The 18,498-nt window shown below is 43.2% G+C and overlaps 1 protein-coding gene across 1 annotated transcript in view; it reads left to right on the top strand.

Annotated features, from left to right (window-relative positions):
- Positions 1–18,498, top strand: part of MTOR (mechanistic target of rapamycin kinase) — a 123,129-nt gene that overhangs the window by 24,729 nt on the left and 79,902 nt on the right. Inside the window, exons 14-23 of the mRNA XM_026519856.4 lie at positions 124–246; positions 847–936; positions 1,060–1,152; positions 1,868–2,002; positions 2,235–2,364; positions 3,732–3,982; positions 14,177–14,263; positions 16,832–16,999; positions 17,495–17,607; positions 17,927–18,089. Of these exons, the coding sequence (XP_026375641.1) occupies positions 124–246; positions 847–936; positions 1,060–1,152; positions 1,868–2,002; positions 2,235–2,364; positions 3,732–3,982; positions 14,177–14,263; positions 16,832–16,999; positions 17,495–17,607; positions 17,927–18,089 (1,353 nt within the window). The remainder of the gene's footprint in view (positions 1–123; positions 247–846; positions 937–1,059; positions 1,153–1,867; positions 2,003–2,234; positions 2,365–3,731; positions 3,983–14,176; positions 14,264–16,831; positions 17,000–17,494; positions 17,608–17,926; positions 18,090–18,498) is intronic.

Raw genomic sequence — 18,498 nt, 5'->3', positions numbered from 1 at the left:
CCAGCAGCTACTTGATCCTCAGTGCAGTTCCAGTTCCTTCCTCTAGTTCCCTGCCACATTTCCCCTTCGACACACCGTTCCTCTCTAGAACTTCCTCTACCTACAGGCCTTTCTTCCCTACAGATTTTGACGGAGCTGGAGCACAGCGGCATTGGAAGAATCAAAGAGCAAAGTGCCCGCATGCTGGGACACCTCGTCTCCAATGCACCCCGGCTCATCCGCCCCTACATGGAGCCCATTCTGAAGGTAACTCCCAGCAGCTAGAGACACTGGCACTTTCTTCCCGGGTCATCTTATGCCAGCTCCTTTGAGACAATGGGAGTGTTTCAATCGATAATTTCTTCGGCCCCAGGCTCCAGGTCAAGAGCCACATCAAGCATTCTCCATGAAAGAATAGTGAAAATCTCACCGATTGCAAGAAAGGGCTCTCCTTATAAGAGATGAGATACAATGCTTCAAGCACATCATCAAATGTGCTTAGAAAGGAGAAGTAGGTAGATAGTGGCATAAAATAGTTCCCTCAAAATGAAGAAAAAATTTAGCTTTAATGAGCATGTTAGAGGCTTGTGAAATCTTACATGAATCTGATAAATGATCAGATACCATTTGAGAAGGCATGGGAAACATTTTTAAATCATGGCATTTCTCAGCTTTCTCGTATATCTATGGGCTCAGTATGGAGAAAAGTTTTAGAATCCACATTCTGGAGAAATCCTGGATTCATAAAGCCTAGAAGTAATTTATCTAGGATTGAAATGGTCTCTCTGGTGAATTTTACTTATGTAAAAGAAAGGTTTCTAGTAGTTTCTGTTCTGCATTCATTTTTATCGTACCTTCTTTTCATAGGCTTTAATTTTGAAACTGAAAGATCCGGACCCTGATCCAAACCCAGGTGTGATCAATAATGTCTTAGCTACAATAGGAGAATTGGCTCAGGTAAGGGAACAACTGCTTTTTCCAGAGGATGGAAAGAATACTGCTTAGCCTCTGAGGAAAGCAAAATACTTTGTAATGCTGTAATTTCTAATCTTACCTCTCACCTTCTTTTTCATTTTGTAGGTTAGTGGCCTAGAAATGAGGAAGTGGGTGGATGAACTCTTTATTATCATCATGGACATGCTCCAGGACTCCTCGCTGTTGGCCAAAAGGCAGGTGAGTACTGCTTCTTCTGGACTGAGCAGAACAGGCCCCCGGGAGGCCAGGACCCTTGCCTCTCTTCGTCACTTAGTGTCCCTAGCCAGTACCTAACCCAGAGCTCAGCACATAGTAAGTACTCGGAAGTGTCTGTTGAGTAGAATGAAGGAAGATCTGGAGTCAGAATCAGCTGTCATCCTGACCTAGAGCCACTTTCAGTAATCATCAGGGCTGGCCAGTGGCCTTTCCTCTAGGTAAAAGAAAATCCAGACCATCTGTCAGAGCCCCAGCCCCTAGAGGGAAAGAAGAAGCCTGGGCCTGTGGCTATGGTGGCAAGTAGAGCTCAGCACACCCTCTCCCAGCCCTGGCTTCATTTCGTTTGGTTACCGAAGTCATTAGGTGACTAGACTAAAATTAAGAACATTCTTAATTTCCTTTTAAGTTGGATTTCTCCCTTTAATCACTCAGGATGTGGAAGGACTGTGTATTTCCTTTGAGAACGGCGGGGCTCTTCTTTTATCTTTTTATCCTGTGATTGTTGCATTGGTTTGTGGCCTTGTTTTTACGCCCAGACTCTCAAGGATTTCTGTTCATGGTTAGTGCCTCTCTTGGAAACTTCTTTTCTTGGAAAAGCTTCTAACACGTCATTGCAATCATTAAACGGAGAGTACAAACCATGCTTTCTCTTCTCTCTGACTGGCTCAACAAACCACATGATCTCTTGCTTGTCCAGGTGGCTCTGTGGACCCTGGGACAGTTGGTGGCCAGCACTGGCTATGTAGTGGAGCCCTACAGGAAGTACCCCACTCTGCTTGAGGTCCTGCTGAATTTTCTGAAGACTGAGCAGAACCAGGGTACACGGAGAGAGGTACGAAACATGGCAAACTTGGTTCTTTAAAGACTTTGCTGAAAATATGGAAAGAGATTGTGGCATTAATACGCTCTGACGGAGTGTTGATTAGATGTCCGCTTTGTTCTTCTAGCTGGTCATTCAGGTATGAACTGGGTGTCATGGAACATGAGAGTAATAGTCATGAAACCTATTGTCATCAGATCTTGTGATGAATATTTTCTTTTTCCCCCTCCCCTTACCCACCCAGGCTATCCGTGTGTTGGGGCTTTTGGGGGCCCTGGATCCCTACAAGCACAAAGTAAACATTGGCATGATTGACCAGTCCCGCGACGCTTCTGCTGTCAGCCTATCTGAATCCAAGTCAAGTCAGGATTCCTGTAAGTTGAGGGGAACCGTGAAAGACCCGCCAAGTTCCTGCCTCACAAAGCCCTTGCTGGCTGTGGTTAGAAAGAGCCTTGGGCTGGATAACAAATTATAGCATATTGGCTCACTTCATGACTTTTGAATGGAAGGTCAAGTTTCCTCTTGAATCACGATAGGGATGCTGCTTCCCAGTATGTCCATAGTCCTTACATCTGTCCACATTCTTTGTCAAGGGTCAACAGGCCAAGTCTGTACCCACCTTTGGTGCTGATGAGAGAGATGTGTTTTATCACCCCATCACCTCTGTTCATCTCTCATTCTTTGTTAGTGCTTCTTTGATGTTTTCTATTCTCATGGCACCCAAGAAGGAAGGGCGTAGAATTTATTCTCCTGGTTTTAATTGCTAGGGAAACCTGAGGCCAGGCTCAGGGACATAGAGAAACTGGTAGCAATCAGAATCCAGGGCTCTTTTTTTTCATCAGCTGGTCTGGCCTTGGAGCCCCTCTGCATTTTGACAAGTAGCCTGAGAGATTGGGTAGGGTATGGGGCTACTGCAGATTTTTCTAGGCTTAACTCATTGTTCATCAAGGCGGGCTTTATTTTCGAAAGAGTGAAAGTTCAACAGTGGCTCTCCCAGCCGTTCCAGCAAAATGTTGTTTTCCCAGAATAATTTGTTTCTACAAGACCAGTGCTCTAACCCCTGAGCTATGGAGTCTTCTCCTCAAAATAATTGGTTTCTAAACTCTACAGATGGAATCCTATTGCTTCCAGTTCTTCTGTATAGTAGAGAAGCGTAGCTCTGACCTTACCCTTCAGACCAGGCTGGTCAGGAACAGAGTCTGAGCCTGGTCCCTGCAGGTTTCATCCTTGCTCAGTGGCGCCAGTCCAGTCTCCTGACTGGTCTAGTTCTTGGCCTCTTCAGTGCACCGTTCACCCGCCCTCACCCAGTCTTTGAGATCCTTGCTGTTCAGGTCAGCTAACATTTGCCGCTCCCTCTTCTGAAGTCCCTAGGGGAATCAAGCAGCTGCTGAACAGATGTTAGCCTAATCTGATTTCCTTTACTTTCATTTGGGGGAGTAATTATTTTTATTGATGGTTTCAACTACAAAGTTGTCAACTGTAATGATAAGAAGCGAAGTTTAACATAGCAATTTAAAGAAAACCCATCATGTACCGTTTTAGGCTTTTGTGGTCGGGGTAATAGAACAGCCTAAAGCTCTTGAATTTCTTCATGGTGAGAGCCTGTTCATGGGTTCCGAACATATCCTGTATTCCCCATGAATGCCGAATGATGGTCAGGCTGTTTGTTGTTAGGCAGGTTCTGCTCCAAGTCAGAGTCATGTCATGTAGAGCTCGTGATTTCGCCATCTTTTTGTCCTAGCGGACTACAGCACCAGCGAGATGCTGGTCAACATGGGCAACCTGCCCCTGGATGAGTTCTACCCTGCTGTGTCCATGGTGGCGCTGATGCGGATCTTCCGAGACCAGTCCCTCTCGCACCATCACACCATGGTTGTCCAGGCCATCACCTTCATCTTCAAGTCTCTGGGCCTCAAGTGTGTGCAGTTCCTGCCGCAGGTCATGCCCACATTCCTCAATGTCATTCGGGTCTGCGATGGGGCCATCCGGGAAGTAAGTAGCTACAGCCCCACCCCTGCTCCTGAGCCCCACTTCCTACTGATGCCCCCTGTTGGCTGTTGGGCCGAGTACCTCTCCTCCCCCTAACTCCTAACCCCTGAGGGTACAGGTTCAGTTTCCTGAGTTATCCCCTCAGAATGGCTAAACGATGAGTGGGGTGGGGGTGGGGATGTACCTAGAGTTCAGTGTGGTTCTCGGGAAGAATGTCCCACCGTGTGAACTTGCTGCTTCCTTGTGATTAGTTTGAAGTCCATCAAGTCCATCATTTTTAGTGAGAATATTACAGAGGTGACATTGCATACCTCTTACCAGATCTCGTAATGTCAGCTTCTCCCATTAGTGTTGATCCTGAGTTTGAGCACGTGGTTAAATTGGCCTCTGTCAGAGCTCTCCATCGTAAGGGGCCTTTTTTCTGAGTCAGTAAGTAATCTGGGGGTGATGCTTTGAGACTGTGACTGTCCTGTTCCTTGACTATCTTGGACCCAATGACTGAACAACTGTGGGTGATCCTTGCCTGAATCCGCTGTCACACTGCTTGCAAAGTAAGGACTTTCTAGTTCTACCATTTCTTCTCCTTTTAACAGCTGACCCTCCTGTAAAGTAGAAATTTCCCCCTTTCCCTCCCTGTTTCTCCCTTTTGCTCTTTTCTTTCTCTAAACTACACAAGTTGCAGAGTGGTTCTGTGATTATTTACCACTACCGGCAGCAAACCTGCTAAATAAAGCTCAAGGGAGCTTTTTTTGTTTCTTAAGATTTGTTTATGTATTTGAGAGAGAGAGAGCATGCGTGTGAATGAGCAGGGGAAGGGGCAGAGAGAGAGAGGGAGAGGGAGAGAATCTCAAGCAGACCCCTACTGAGCATGGAGCCCTGACACGGGGCTTGATCTCAGGACTCTGCCGTCATGACCTGAGCCAAAATCAAGAGTTGAACGTTCATCCGACTGAACCCCCCAGGTGCCCCTTTAATTAATTTTTTAGCCAGTTTTTTCCTCTGTGATTATGTGTTCAATTTGATGTACGTTTAGAGGAAATAATATCTTTTTAGAAAGTGTATTTTCTAACTTCGTGCCTGGAGTATGGAAGTGGTTTATGTACTCAACCTCATCGAATTCTTACTAATTCTAATAATTTAACTAAATTTTCCTAGCTTTCACCGTAGATAATCATGTAGTCTGCAAAAAGAGAAAGATAGTTCTAGTTTTTTGTTTTAATCTGTAAGCCAGTTAGTACTTTTCCTCATTTGCATTTCTACGACCTTCACTACAAGGTTGATGAGACTCTGTGAAACTGGAAATCTTTAATCTTGCTCCTGATTTCAGTGGGACTGCTGTTAAGATTTACCCACTAAGTATAATGTTTGCTGTAGGTTTTTGGCAGGTAGCTTTTTAAGGGTTATAAGTGTTTCCTTGTGGTCTTTATTTGCTAGAATTTTTATCATGAATGGGTATTGGATTTATCAGATGTCTTTGATTGTCTCGTGTGATGACCATAAATTTTTTCTCTTTCAGTGTTAATATGTTGAATTACATTGATACGTTGTTCTAATGTTGAAATATTTTTGAATTCTTGTTTTAAAACCATCTTGGTTATGATGTATTTTTTGATACATTGACTTTATATCTAATATTTAATATCATTTTCTTACATCTACATTCCTGAGTGGAATTGGCCTGTAGTTATTTTTTTTTTTTTTTTAACTACAGGTTCAAAGATGAGTTTAGCTTTTCAGTTTCTTCTTAAAACAGTTTTGGTCACATTTGTTTTGAAATTATTCTTTTTTTTTTTGAAGATTTTATTTATTTGAGAGAGAGAGAGAGCATGAGCAGGGGCAGAGGGAGAGGGAGAAGCAGGCTCCCCACCGAGCCGGGAGCCTGACACAGGGCTCGATTTCATGACCCCGGGATCATGGCCTGAGCCAAAGGCAGATGCTTAACCAACTGAGCCATTCAGGCGTCCCTAAGAAATTACTCATTTTATTTACTTTATAGATTTGCCTTTTCAGGACATTTCATAGAATTGGAACCATATGTGGGTTTTTTTGTGTGTCTAGCTTCTTTCACTTAGCATAATACTTTTGGGGTTCATCATGGATCAGTAGTTCATTCCTTCTTCATAACTGAATAATAATTTAGTGTCATTGCTCAGAGATAAGTGTTTTTAATGTTTCCTATGATTTCTTTTTTCACCATTGAGTTATTTAGAAGTGGATATTTTAATATGCAGATTTACAGGGTTTCAAATTTCTTTTTTGGATATCTGTTTCTAACTTAATTGCATTGGGTTGACGATTCTTTGATGTTTGCTGAAACTGCCTTAACAGTCGAATGCTTGATCCGTTTTGATGTTTCCTCTGTACTTGGGAATAGTGGGTATTTGCTGATGTTATGTGCCAAGTTCCATGTATGTCATTAGATTTGGACTTATTACTTACTGCATTCAAATTTTTTGTATTCTTCTTAGTTTTTTGTTTGCTTGATCTATCACTGAGAGAAGTGAAATAATCTCCTTTTACAGTGGTGGATTTATTAATTTCTCATAGTTTAGTCAGTTCTGTTTTATATATTTGAGGGGATATATTATTAGGTACATTCAAATTTAAAATCATTGTGTCTTCCTGGTAAATCGAATCTTTTATCATTTTTTTAATCTAATCTCTTTTTTTAATAATAATTTTTTATTATATTATTTTATTCACCATACAGTACATCCCAGTTTTTGATGTAAAGTTCCGTGATTTAGTTGCGTATAACACCCAGTGCACCATGCAATACGTGCCCTCCTTACTACCCATCACCAGCCTATCCCATTCCCCCACCCCCCTCCCCTCTGAAGCCCTCAGTTTGTTTCCCAGAGTCCATAGTCTCGAATCTTTTATCATTTTGCAAGGACTCTTTTTATCTTTAAAATACCTTAAAATTTATTTTGCCTTAGTATAGCGACAACAACTCTTTTTTGGAGGGTGTATGTCTTTTATTATCCTTTTACTTTTAATTATCTTGTGACTTTTTGCTTTAGGTGGGTCTCTCATGGTGATAATAGAGCTGGATTATCCCTTTAATCTCTTTTGAAAATCTTTGTTAATCAGTGTATTCAGTCCAGTTACAGTTATTGTGATTGTTGATACATTTGGGTTTATTTCCACCATCTGACTTTTAGTGCTTTATTTTTGACCTGCTTTATCTGTTTATTTTCTTTCTTTTCTGTCTTTGAGCTTGGTTGAGCTTTCATTTTCTTGTCTTTGCCCTCTACTTGTTGCTACCTTTAATTTTAATAAATGTTTTGTAATGGGATATTTTAGTCGTAAACAGAAGTAGACAACTGGGGTTCCTGGGTGGCTCAGTCAGTTGAGGATTCAACTCAGGTCATAATCTCACGGGTCATGGGATTGAGTCTTATGTTGGCCTCTGTGCTCAGCGGAGTCTACTTGAAGATTCTCTCCCTCTGCCCCTCCCCCTACTTATGCATGTGTTCATTCTCTCTCTAAAATAAATAAGCGCATCTTTTTTAAAAAAAAGTAGACAACTTCTATTAAATTCCCATACTCATCAGTAATTATTAGCATTTTATCAATTTGGTTTCATCTTATTACACCCCCCCACCACCACCATTTCTTTCCACACACACGTGCACAAACATTTTTTCTGGGGTATTTTAAAGTAAATCCCAGATATTGTACTATTTTACCAATAAATACTTTTTCCTAAGTCAAGCAGAGAAAGACAACTATCATATGATTTCTCTCATCTATGGAACATAAGAACTAGAATGATCAGTAGGGGAAGAAAGGGATAAAGAAAGGGGGGTAATCAGAAGGGGGAATGAAACATGAGAGACTATGGACTATGAGAAACAAACTGAGGGCTACAGAGGGGAGGGGGGTGGGGGAATGGGATGGACCGGTGATGGGTAGTAAGGAGGGCACATATTGCATGGTGCACTGGGTGTTATACACAACTAATGAATCATCGAGCCTTACATCGAAAACCGGGGATGTACTGTATGGTGACTAACATAATATAATAAAAAATCATTATAAAAAAAAATACTTTTTCCCCCATATAACTAAAATTACAACACCTACAAAAGTAAGAATAATTCCTTAATAATTTTTAATACCAAGCCTTTTTCAGATGTCCTTGTTTGTCTTAAAAATGTCTTGTTATATTTGGTTTTATTTAAATCAGAATCTGGTTAAGTTATGCACATGGCATTCGGTCGATATAGCCAATTCTCTTTCTGTCTGTTCTCCTTTTTCTCCCACTTTTTTTTTTCATGCCATTTATTTGTGGAAGAAAGCAGGTCATTTGTCCTATAGAATTTCCCATTCTGAATTTGGCTGGTTGTATCTTCGAGGTATCTTAACTTCTTGTAAACTGATTAGATTTAGAGTCGATTAAATTCAGGTTCCTTCTTTTGGCCAGAAATACTTCATAGGCAGTACTGAATACTTCCTGTTTGAACAGTTACTAAGCAAATCTTTTCTAAATCATCCATTTCTAGTGGTGTAAAGGTTTATCAGTGGGCTTAGTTACTGTGATCCTGTGTTCCATGTCAGCCTTTCTCCTAATCATTTTAGTGTTCATTGAAGATTGTGTTCTAGAATGATTATTGAATTAGCAACTGGAAAGCTGTGATTTTCTAATTATATTATTCCTGGATTTATTAGTTAGCAATTGTCTGTAAAGAAATTTATGTTGTCAGTTATTCGGTTAATTTGAAGTATAGTTCATACAGGGAGGGCAGAATAAATGCATGATTCTTTACTTTTATTTATCAGCTTTCCAGAGTCATGAATCAAGTCCCTTGCAACTTCTCAAAGGTGACTCAGGCACCACCCCACAACCCCTGCTGTTTTTGGAGTATGATTATCAGCTCATGGAGCTTTATATGGTATTTTTGTTCATTTGAAGGCACTGTTCTTTCTCATGATCTACTTATCCCAGTCAGTCTGGCTGTTGTGTTCCTTTTACATTGGCAGTGGTCTTAGTCTTTGATTGTATTTTTTTGCTTTCTGGGGAAAAAAAAACAAAAAACTATTCTGAGCTTATCAGGTACATTTCACTCAAGCCTGGGCATGGCCGCTTCCAAGGAGCTGTGGTTTCTTCAAGTGAAGATGGTAGTTAGAGATTGCAGTTGGTGTGCTGGGGTGCTCATTGCTATTGGCGTATTGTTGTTTCTCGGCCATTTCAGTGAACAGAACTAGAAATAAGTGATTTTTAGAGAGAGGAAATATAAGTCATGAAGTAATACAGATTTTACAATGCAAATTTAAGATTTAAGAGTTTTTACTTTGATTTTATTCTTGTTTCTCACACTGAAAAACTCGTTACTTGGTTCTGACATTTCTATAATTACTTGCTTTATCTTGCAGAATACATTCCTGCATGTATCTTATATACATGTAAATGGTAAATGATCAGTATTAGTAATAACAGTAAGGTTACTGAATGCAGTTCAAGGTTTTTTGTGATTTTGTTGTTGTTAGGCTGTGTCCTTTTGGGGATACACACCAAAATACCGTGTTTAAAGTCGCTTGAAATTCGTCTATGAGTGTTTGTGCAACCAACTTGACTGACAGTTCAATTAGTTTCTGTTTATTTCAGTTTTTAGAAATTTCTTTGAGATTTTTCTAACTTAACTTTTATTCTAATTATGTAAGACATTAACACAGTTTCAGAGCCAAAGCTGTGAAATACATTCACCGAAGTCTGGCTTCTCTCTCCATCCGTATTACCCTGTTTCTTCCCGTAGCATTTCCTATTGCTGCTGTCACAGATCCCCAGCAACGTCATGGCTGCAAACAGCCCAGCTTTATCATCTTACAGCTCCGTAGGTCATCAGTCTGACAGAGGTCATACTGAACCAAGATCAGGGTGCTGTTGAGACATGGTCCTTTCTGGAGGCTCTGGGGAGGGCCCGTCTCCTTGCTGTTTCGGGCTTCCAGCGGCTGCCCGCATTCCTTGGCCCTCTTTCTCTGCCTTCAGACGCAGCAGCATCTCTCTGACCCTTCGTTTGCTGCCAGATCCTCCTCTCTGCCCACAGCCAGCAAAGGTTCTCTGCTTTTAAGGGATCATCTCCACATGTCAGAGTCCTGAACCTTAATCACATCTTCAGAAGTCCCCTTTGTCATACAGGGTCATTTATTCGTGGGATCTAGGGATTGGGGCACAGACATCTTCGGCTTACCGTTATTTTGCCTGCCACACTTCCCCCCTAAGGTAACCATTTGATCATTTTTCAATGTATCTTTCCACTGTTTGTTTTTGAAAATGTAAGGAAATCCATATTCCCCCGCCTTCCTCCCTCAGAAGAGAACGTAATGTAAACACTCTTGTGCGCCCTGCTTTTTTTCACTGTCACAGCAGCATGCCCTGGAGTTCCTGCCGCGGCAGCACCGAGGACGCCTGCACTCCCTGAGAGGTGACGGCACCCCGCCGTGTGCGCGGTCCACAGCTGTTGAACCCGTCCTTGTGGATGAACGTTTGTGTTTTTCCCGTTCTTTTGATACTCAAAATAATCCTGTAACAAAAAGCTTTGTATGTACATCATTTTTTACCTTTTTTTGTATTTGATTGGCCTTGCTTTTTACGTTTTTTTAATATTTTTTTTTGGTAATCTCTATGCCCCATGCGGGGCTCAGACTCACGACCCCGAGATCAAGAGTCACACGCTCCTCTGACTGAGCCAGCCAGACACCCCCTGATTTTTTACGCTCAGATCTTTGAGCTCTTTGGAATCTATCCCCCTGTACAGGATGAGGGATGGATTCATTTTATCCTTTTTACCCTAGATTTTGCCTCACATACCTAACTTTAATATCTAATTTTAAAAATTAATCCATATCTCTGTCCTCCTGAATAACATACAAAACTTAGAGTGATTGCTCAAACTATCTCCTTCCGTCTTAGGTAGTATCACTTTTTTTTTTTCTACCAGCAAACTAAATATCATCGCTATTTTGTGCAGACACACTTGCCGTCTCGATTCTCAGTGTTCTGTCTCCCACCTCAGGGCTTCCTCCTAGGATTTCATCCTTCTTAAAATGAGGGCACATTCCTCTTGTGAGCATCCATCAAAGTAATCTCTCTGTTTCTGTGTGTCCAGAAAAGTTTTATTTCACCCTCCTTTTAAATCTTTATTTAGCTGAGGATAACGATTCTGAGTTCTCCTGCAACTGTAGATATGATCCCATGGTTTCTGATTTCTTTTGTTGTTGAGAAGTCATGATTCCTTTTTACTTCACCTCACTTTTCTCAGTGGCTACTTCACATCATCTCATTGTGTTTGTTGCCCTGAAGTTCTGCTGTTGTGTATCTTGATACAGATTTCTTTCTCACATCCTATTTGGAGTCTGTGGGCTTCCTGAATGTGAGGATCCCACCCCTCCGTTTTTTCTTTCAGAATTTGATTCACATGTAGAGCTCACTCTGTCCTTAATGCATGTTAGTTTCTTGTCCATATTTTTCATCTTTATCTCTCGGAGATCCATTCTGGATATTTCTTCACATCTCTTTTCTGTTCATGAATTCCTCAGCTGTGTCTTTTTGACCTGTCCTTGAGTTTCTAGTTTCAACTACATTTTTTTATTATCTAAAGTTATACTAGGTTCTTTCAAGTATGCTTAGTGTTTTTGGGTGGTGTTCTTGGCTCATTTTCTTAATTCGTGCATTTATTTCTTTAAGCATTTTAAACAGATTTTATATTTTTTATCAATAATTCCAGTATTTATAAAATCCCTGATGGGTCTGATCCTGCTATTTGTTGTTTCTGCCGAGTCACACTGGCAATGGTCTATCCTTATGTGTCTTATAATTTTGGATCATGTAGCCTACTCAGCTGGGCATTCCCCGGAGCAGTACTAGAAAATCCGCTCTCAAGTTGCATCTCTCCGGAGAGGATTTGCTTTTGCTTCTGCCATGTGACCCAGGAGAACTTTAAGTTAATTTCTTGTCTTAGAGTTTCTCAGTCCACACAGATAGTCAGAATAACCTCCTAAACTCATATGAGAATGACCTGAAATTACAAGCTCTTGGGGGAGACTTTTTTTCCTACCTAGACTCCATGTCAAGACTGACAATTGTCTTTGTCTCCTTTTGCCAGTGGACAGATTTGGGGGGAGGGGGATGGTCACCATTTCTCTTAATACATAGCCCTCTGAAGGTCTGGCTTTCTGTAAAAGGTTTCAGTTCTGATAACCCAATAATAGTATTTGTTACTGTTTATGCATTATCTTCAGGCTTTTCATATCAGGGGTATCTAACTCACCATGTTTTCAAGAACAAAACTATGTGTTCTTTTAATATACTAATGTTCCAGGGAAAAAAGAGAAGAAAAGCTTGGGGAAGAATCTAAGGGAGAAGAAGGGCGGGGTGGTGGTGGCTGCTGGGTTCCTCGCTGTGAGGGAGGCACTTACTGTGGGCATCTGTCCTATGGCCGCTGCAGATGGCTTAGCATTGCTGGGCTTCCCCATTACACCTAATGTGAAATGACAGCAGGGGTCAGGAGGTTCTGTCCTTTCTGTCTTTTGGTTTTCCTAATCTTCCTGCCATCCCCAATGCCCTGCTTTTCCTCCAGCTTCAATTTTCTACCTTCTTTCAGGTTTCGCATAACAAAAATGTAGCTAAAAAAAAATTATACTTAGAGTCTCACATTCCTTGGTCTCTGAAGTGTCCTGTCATAGAGACCATTTCACAAAAAGGGCCAGCAGCAATTCAGTGAGGAGGCTCCCAAGAGGTAGTTAGGGAATGCTGTCCTGAGTTGAGGCGAACCTGTGCCATGTGCTGGGCAGGTTCTAACCACCTTAGAATCCATTGGTGTCCTTGTCATTAGAGAATGCATCCACACTCCCTTGGAGCCCATCCCTGTATGTCCTGTGAGTCTCACCTCTTCAGGTAGTGAGTCCGTAAGTCTGTGACTCATGCTGTTTGAAACAACACTTTGTATTTATCCCTGACTTGCCCAAGTTTCAGAATGCAGGTAACGGTGAAAATATGTATTTCATTGCTTAATTGTCCTTATTAATGGGGGGAGGCAGAGGCATAGAGAGCTAGGAAAATCTTTCGGGGAGGGGGATTTAGAATATGATTTGCTATTGCATATTGACATGTAGCACTATGTGAAGATCATTACAAAATAAAAACCACACCCTAAAGACACCTTTAGCCAAGAAAGTAGCTGGATCGCCTTTACCCAAGCCTTTGTATTCCCAGCTTGGTTTAGTGGATGACATCCCTTCTTACAGCTGCATCATATCAACCTGAAGAGAATCTCCTTATCCCATCCCTTCCCCAGTTTGCTTACTGTTTTGGTGCACGGTTTCTCAGAGATAAACAGTTACCTAATGAATTAAGATCTAATTAATTGAGTCAATTACTATAAATGAACCACAATACCCATAATAGTTAGCTGTATTTATTTTTGGAAGTAAGTGGTAGTGAATTAGAACTGAAGAGACAAAAGATACATTTATAGTTGATTAAAAATTTCATGTCCGTGGGGGCGCCTGGGTAGCGCAGCGGTTAAGCGTCTGCCTTTGGCTCAGGGCGTGATCCCAGCGTTCTGGGTTCGAGCCCCACATCAGGCTTCTCCACTAGGGCCTGCTTCTTCCTCTCCCACTCCCCCTGCTTGTGTTCCCTCTCTCGCTGGCTGTCTCTCTCTGTCAAATAAATAAATAAAATCTTTAAAAAAAAAAAATTTTCATGTCCGCTTTGAAGTCTTTAGTCCCTCCGCACATCCTTCAGTGATAGCTGGTGTTCACGGAGCACTTCACGGTATTCACATCTGCTGCTAGTGCTTTGCAGGTATTATCCCGTTCAACTTAAAGTAAGCCCAGGAGACGAGTACTGTTATCTGCATCTTCCCCCTGAAGAAGCTGGGCACAGAGAGGTTAAATGAAGGTCATAGAGCCAAGAGGTAGCATCGTGGCTCACGACAGCCGCTCTGGCCCCGAAGCCCTTGCTATGCCCTGGCTCGCCTGGCTGGGGTGTAAAGCCACAGAGAGTTGTTTTTAGCCCCCACCATGATCCCCGCCAAAGGTTTTCAGTCGGATTTCTTTAGACTTACTCTCAGTAGAGGGATGGTGTGGAAACCGATTCCATAGTCGTGTTCGTTTGTTCCCACGGACTTAGGGTAACCCTGGGAGTTCTCCATCCTTCCTGATGCCAACTTGCTGACCTCTTCTCCATTCCAGTTCCTGTTCCAGCAGCTGGGAATGCTGGTGTCCTTTGTGAAGAGCCACATCCGACCTTACATGGATGAAATAGTCACCCTCATGAGAGTGAGTAGAAGTTAGTGCTTTGGCCGGTTCATCAGCGTTTGGGTCAAGGAACATTCAGAGGCAGGTGTGGCGAGCATGGACATTTTTATCACAGGTCTTTGTAGAGCTGTTACAACGGGAGTATAAAATGCGGGGCAGGGTTCCCCGGTGGGTGATGACGGGAGGGGGGCTGCTGCCGGGGGCTTCAGCACCTGAGTGCGAGGCATGAAGTTGGAGGAAGAATCCTGAAGTCATTGTTCTGCCAGAAATAGACTCTCGAGTTCTTTGCCTCACACACAACAAAGCAATTTCACCTTAATATCACAACAGTGTTTTACTGTTCCCACGAAAGCCCTCTGTCTTACGGCGCATAAAACCACGGCCTTAAGAGAGGTTTGGGGATTAGGTTTTGGTAGCGCTGTTAAATACGACGCAGTCCTGTCAGGCCCCGAGGAGGAAGGCAAGGCTTTTCCCCACCGCCTTTAAGAGCATAAATGCCACCTTCTGACTGCAGCAGCACCTGAGGACAGGCTCCCGTCCCAGATTTTATGACGTGCTTTAAGCAGGTGCGGAGGACTCCCCGTCGGTGGCAATATCGTTTTTCTGTTTGGGGGGAGGACTGCTTCCTGCTATTCTGTATCATTTCAGTGTCTCTGCTGGGAAGCTTGCTTTGCAGAGATGGCTGTGCTCTCAAAGAATTGGAAGACAATTCTTCACTGATTTCTGCTCTTCTCTGCCAGCCCTTTGTAGTTAGCTTGGAGGGAGCAGCAGGACTAAAATCAAAGTGGCTGACTTCAAAGCTGGAACTTCCCTGAAACTGGGTCTCAGAACTGAAAAACTCCTGTCTGTACAAATAATTAAAACCGCTTGCTCCCCGACTCCTGCCACGGAGGCCTCTGTACAAGGAAGTTGAGCAGAGAGCTGGAGAGCCCGGGGACTGTGTGGGGGAGGGGCCAGGCAGGCAGCAAGCGGTGTACTCGTGGTTGGAAGCAGAACTAATCGGAGACTTAGTCCCCAAAAAAAACTTAGGACCAAACACAGACGTTTGAGGCAGGGAGCTTCATACCTGCAAAATGCAGCTTTCATTTCCTCCAAGATGGGTAAGGTGCACCAGGGGCTCTTTCCTTGACTGCTGATCCTGGGCATTTTAATGAGCGCCCCTGGGCCTGGGATGAGAACAGTCTCTGTTAACAATGATCCCTGGGCAGGCTGCCTGGCTTCTTTGAGGGAGAGAAACTCCTGTAAGGAGCCTACAGTAATACAGTGGAGAGGTAGGTGGGCTTTCTCTAAAGAAGGCAGAGTGCGGGCCAAGTGAATGCACATCAGACGGACCGTGGAGGTTATAAATCAGAGGTGTTTCCTTGGCAGAGGTTTTTACCTAGAGAAAATAGCTTTTCCAGAGAGAATACGTCTCTCTCCGAGCAGAGAGAAAGTAAGTTTTACCAGCATCTTGTAGTATGGTTTTTACTTTCTAAACTATTATGATTTTTAAGACATTTTTTAATAAAAATACTTTATGCTTCTGTAAAGCCTTTCTTCTGAGGAGTTCTCTCTTTTTCTTTTTTTCATTGACTTTGCTCTGAATTCGTTGAGGGCCCCAAAGTATGAATATGCATGGGTTACCTCATTAGTAGGGCTAATCTATCATCATCCAGTCTCCTTCTCTGGAGGTTTCAAACAAGGCAGTAGTTAACTCTGTTTTTGAGTTGATTTGAGATGATAGCTTTTCCTGGATTCAGAAACTCGGACCTATTTGGGGTACCGAGGCAGATTCTGTGGCCGATTGGCCAGATTTTCACTTTAGGAACTTACTGAAACGTAACTACATGGGTGTAGAAAAAGTGCCCCTTTTGTGGCATTATCCAGGCCTGAAAATGATTTGGGACAAATGTCAGGTGTTATCTATATCTAGCGAAGTCTAAAGCCAGAAAGGGCCGGAAACTTTGTTCACACTGGACTCACCCTCTGGTAGAGAGCGGCTGGTATCTAAAGTGAAGAATCCACTGTGGGAAGCCTGAGAGGCCCTTGAGTGAAATAAACCTAGTCGCTCATTCACTCTCTAAACATGCGTTCAGTGGCTGGACTATGCCAGGTGCTGTGCTAGGTTCTGGGGAGACAGAGATGGCTCAAAGGGGTTCCTTGCCCTTAACTAGTTTACAGTCTAGTAGAGAGAAGGTGGCAAAGAAAATAAAGTTACTACAGGTGCTAGAAGAGAAGGGCAGAAGGATCCAAAGTGTGTAATGGAAGGAGAACAGGAAAGCCTTCATGGAAGTGAGGCTTGAGCTGGTCTAGAAACTCAGATAGGGCTTAGCTGAGCAAGAGTTGGGATTCTAGGCAGAGCTCAGCACAAGCAAAGTACAGAGGCGAGAAGGAGCCTGGTGCATTCGGGGAAATGCCATTTCATTTGTTCACTGTGACTGTGACCTAGGATACAAAGAGGCCCAGGGAGAGGGGGCTGGAGAAGGAGTCTCTCTTGGGGCACACTGTGCTCACTACAGTTTTGCTTCTTTTGGGCCATCTCTGCTCCTTGATTCCTAGTTCAGCTGAAGAGCACCTGGCTTTGCTTCTCTCTCTCTTCCCTGTTTATAGGAATTCTGGGTCATGAACACCTCGATCCAGAGCACAATCATCCTTCTCATTGAGCAAATAGTGGTAGCTCTTGGGGGTGAATTTAAGCTCTACCTGCCCCAGCTGATCCCACACATGCTACGCGTCTTCATGCATGACAACAGCCCAGGCCGCATCGTCTCCATCAAGGTGAGTCCAGAAGGGTGTCCTCTAGAGAGTTTGCCAGCATCCATCAGAGTCCAGGGATGATCAGCTAAGAGGCAAGACCCTGTTCGGAGTGACAGGATGGTGCTCGATCCATAAGATCAAGTCCAAAGAATGCTAATACCCGATGTGTGCAGTTGATAGGATGTTTACAGTCCTCTCTTGATTGGCCTTATGTTTTCTCTCTTTTATTGGATTATTCTTGGTAAATGTTTTATCCCCGATCCGTTCTCTCTGTTATCTAGCAACTGATTCCTTATCCGTTGAAATAAGCTCAGAGAAAGCAAAATAATACACAAGCAAAATAAAATGGGAAGGGGGAGTGCCACCAAATGAATGTGGCTCAAGGCCACTTACTGAAGGCTTTTCAGAGTCCCCACAGAATTCAGAGTTTCCCACACCCTTGCCCCACTCCATGTGCTTAGATACTTGGTACCTGCCTGTATTTGTTCATCTCCAGGCTTTTGCTCCCTTTTGCAGCTGTTGGCCGCCATCCAGCTGTTTGGCGCCAACCTGGATGACTATCTGCATTTGTTGTTGCCCCCTATCGTGAAGCTGTTTGACGCCCCAGAAGTCCCCCTGCCATCTCGGAAGTAAGCACCTGCACTTTGGGACTAAGCAGCCGTCAAGGTTTTCACGTTTTGTTAAAAATGTCCTTTTCTCAAGTTCCCAGGCCATCTTCCCATTTTTTTTGTTACCTCCGCTCTCTTTATTTTAGTCCAGAAATGCCCCAGGCTTCTGGAAATCTTAACCATCCCTATCCCACTGGGACATATGTTGGATCCATGTCACCCGAGGTACCTCCGAGGCCGTGCCTTCCCATTTGGTGCTGATTGTTAAGATAACCCTCAGCCACTTCTCGTACTTTGGGACCATGTGTTAACAATTATCGCATGTCCGTGGTTATTGTAGGGCAGCATTAGAGACAGTGGACCGCCTGACAGAGTCCCTGGACTTCACTGACTACGCCTCCCGGATCATTCATCCGATTGTTCGAACGCTGGACCAGAGCCCGGAACTGCGTCCCACGGCCATGGACACGTTGTCTTCGCTGGTCTTCCAACTGGGGAAGAAGGTGAGGCAGGAGTCCTACACAGCCGTGCTCTTCTGCCTGGCTTGGGGAAGATGACTTTGTCTGTGAACGTCTCTATTTGTTAGTCTGTAGCTCTCAAATGCCTTCAAAGAACTAGGAATTATTTGCTTTTTTTGTCCCTTCCTTTATTTAGCAAGTATTTCTCGAGCCATGTATGTGGGCTAAATGCTGTTCTGGGATAAAGCAGTAAACGGAACGGTGTCCTTGTTCTCATGGAGCTTACATTCCAGTGAGGCAAAGCTAACAAACACAGTCTGTCTCATAAGAGCATAGAGTGAGTGGGGAGAGATGCTGTTTGTTTAGGGTGGACAGTGAAGACCTCTGATAAATTGACATCTGACCAGAGACCCAAATAAAGGTCTGAGCCCAGAGAGTTGGATGCTGGAGTAGA

This window comes from Ursus arctos, unplaced genomic scaffold, assembly GCF_023065955.2.
Source record: "Ursus arctos isolate Adak ecotype North America unplaced genomic scaffold, UrsArc2.0 scaffold_32, whole genome shotgun sequence".
Taxonomy (NCBI): domain Eukaryota; kingdom Metazoa; phylum Chordata; class Mammalia; order Carnivora; family Ursidae; genus Ursus; species Ursus arctos.
This window is presented reverse-complemented; position numbering and strand designations above follow the sequence as displayed.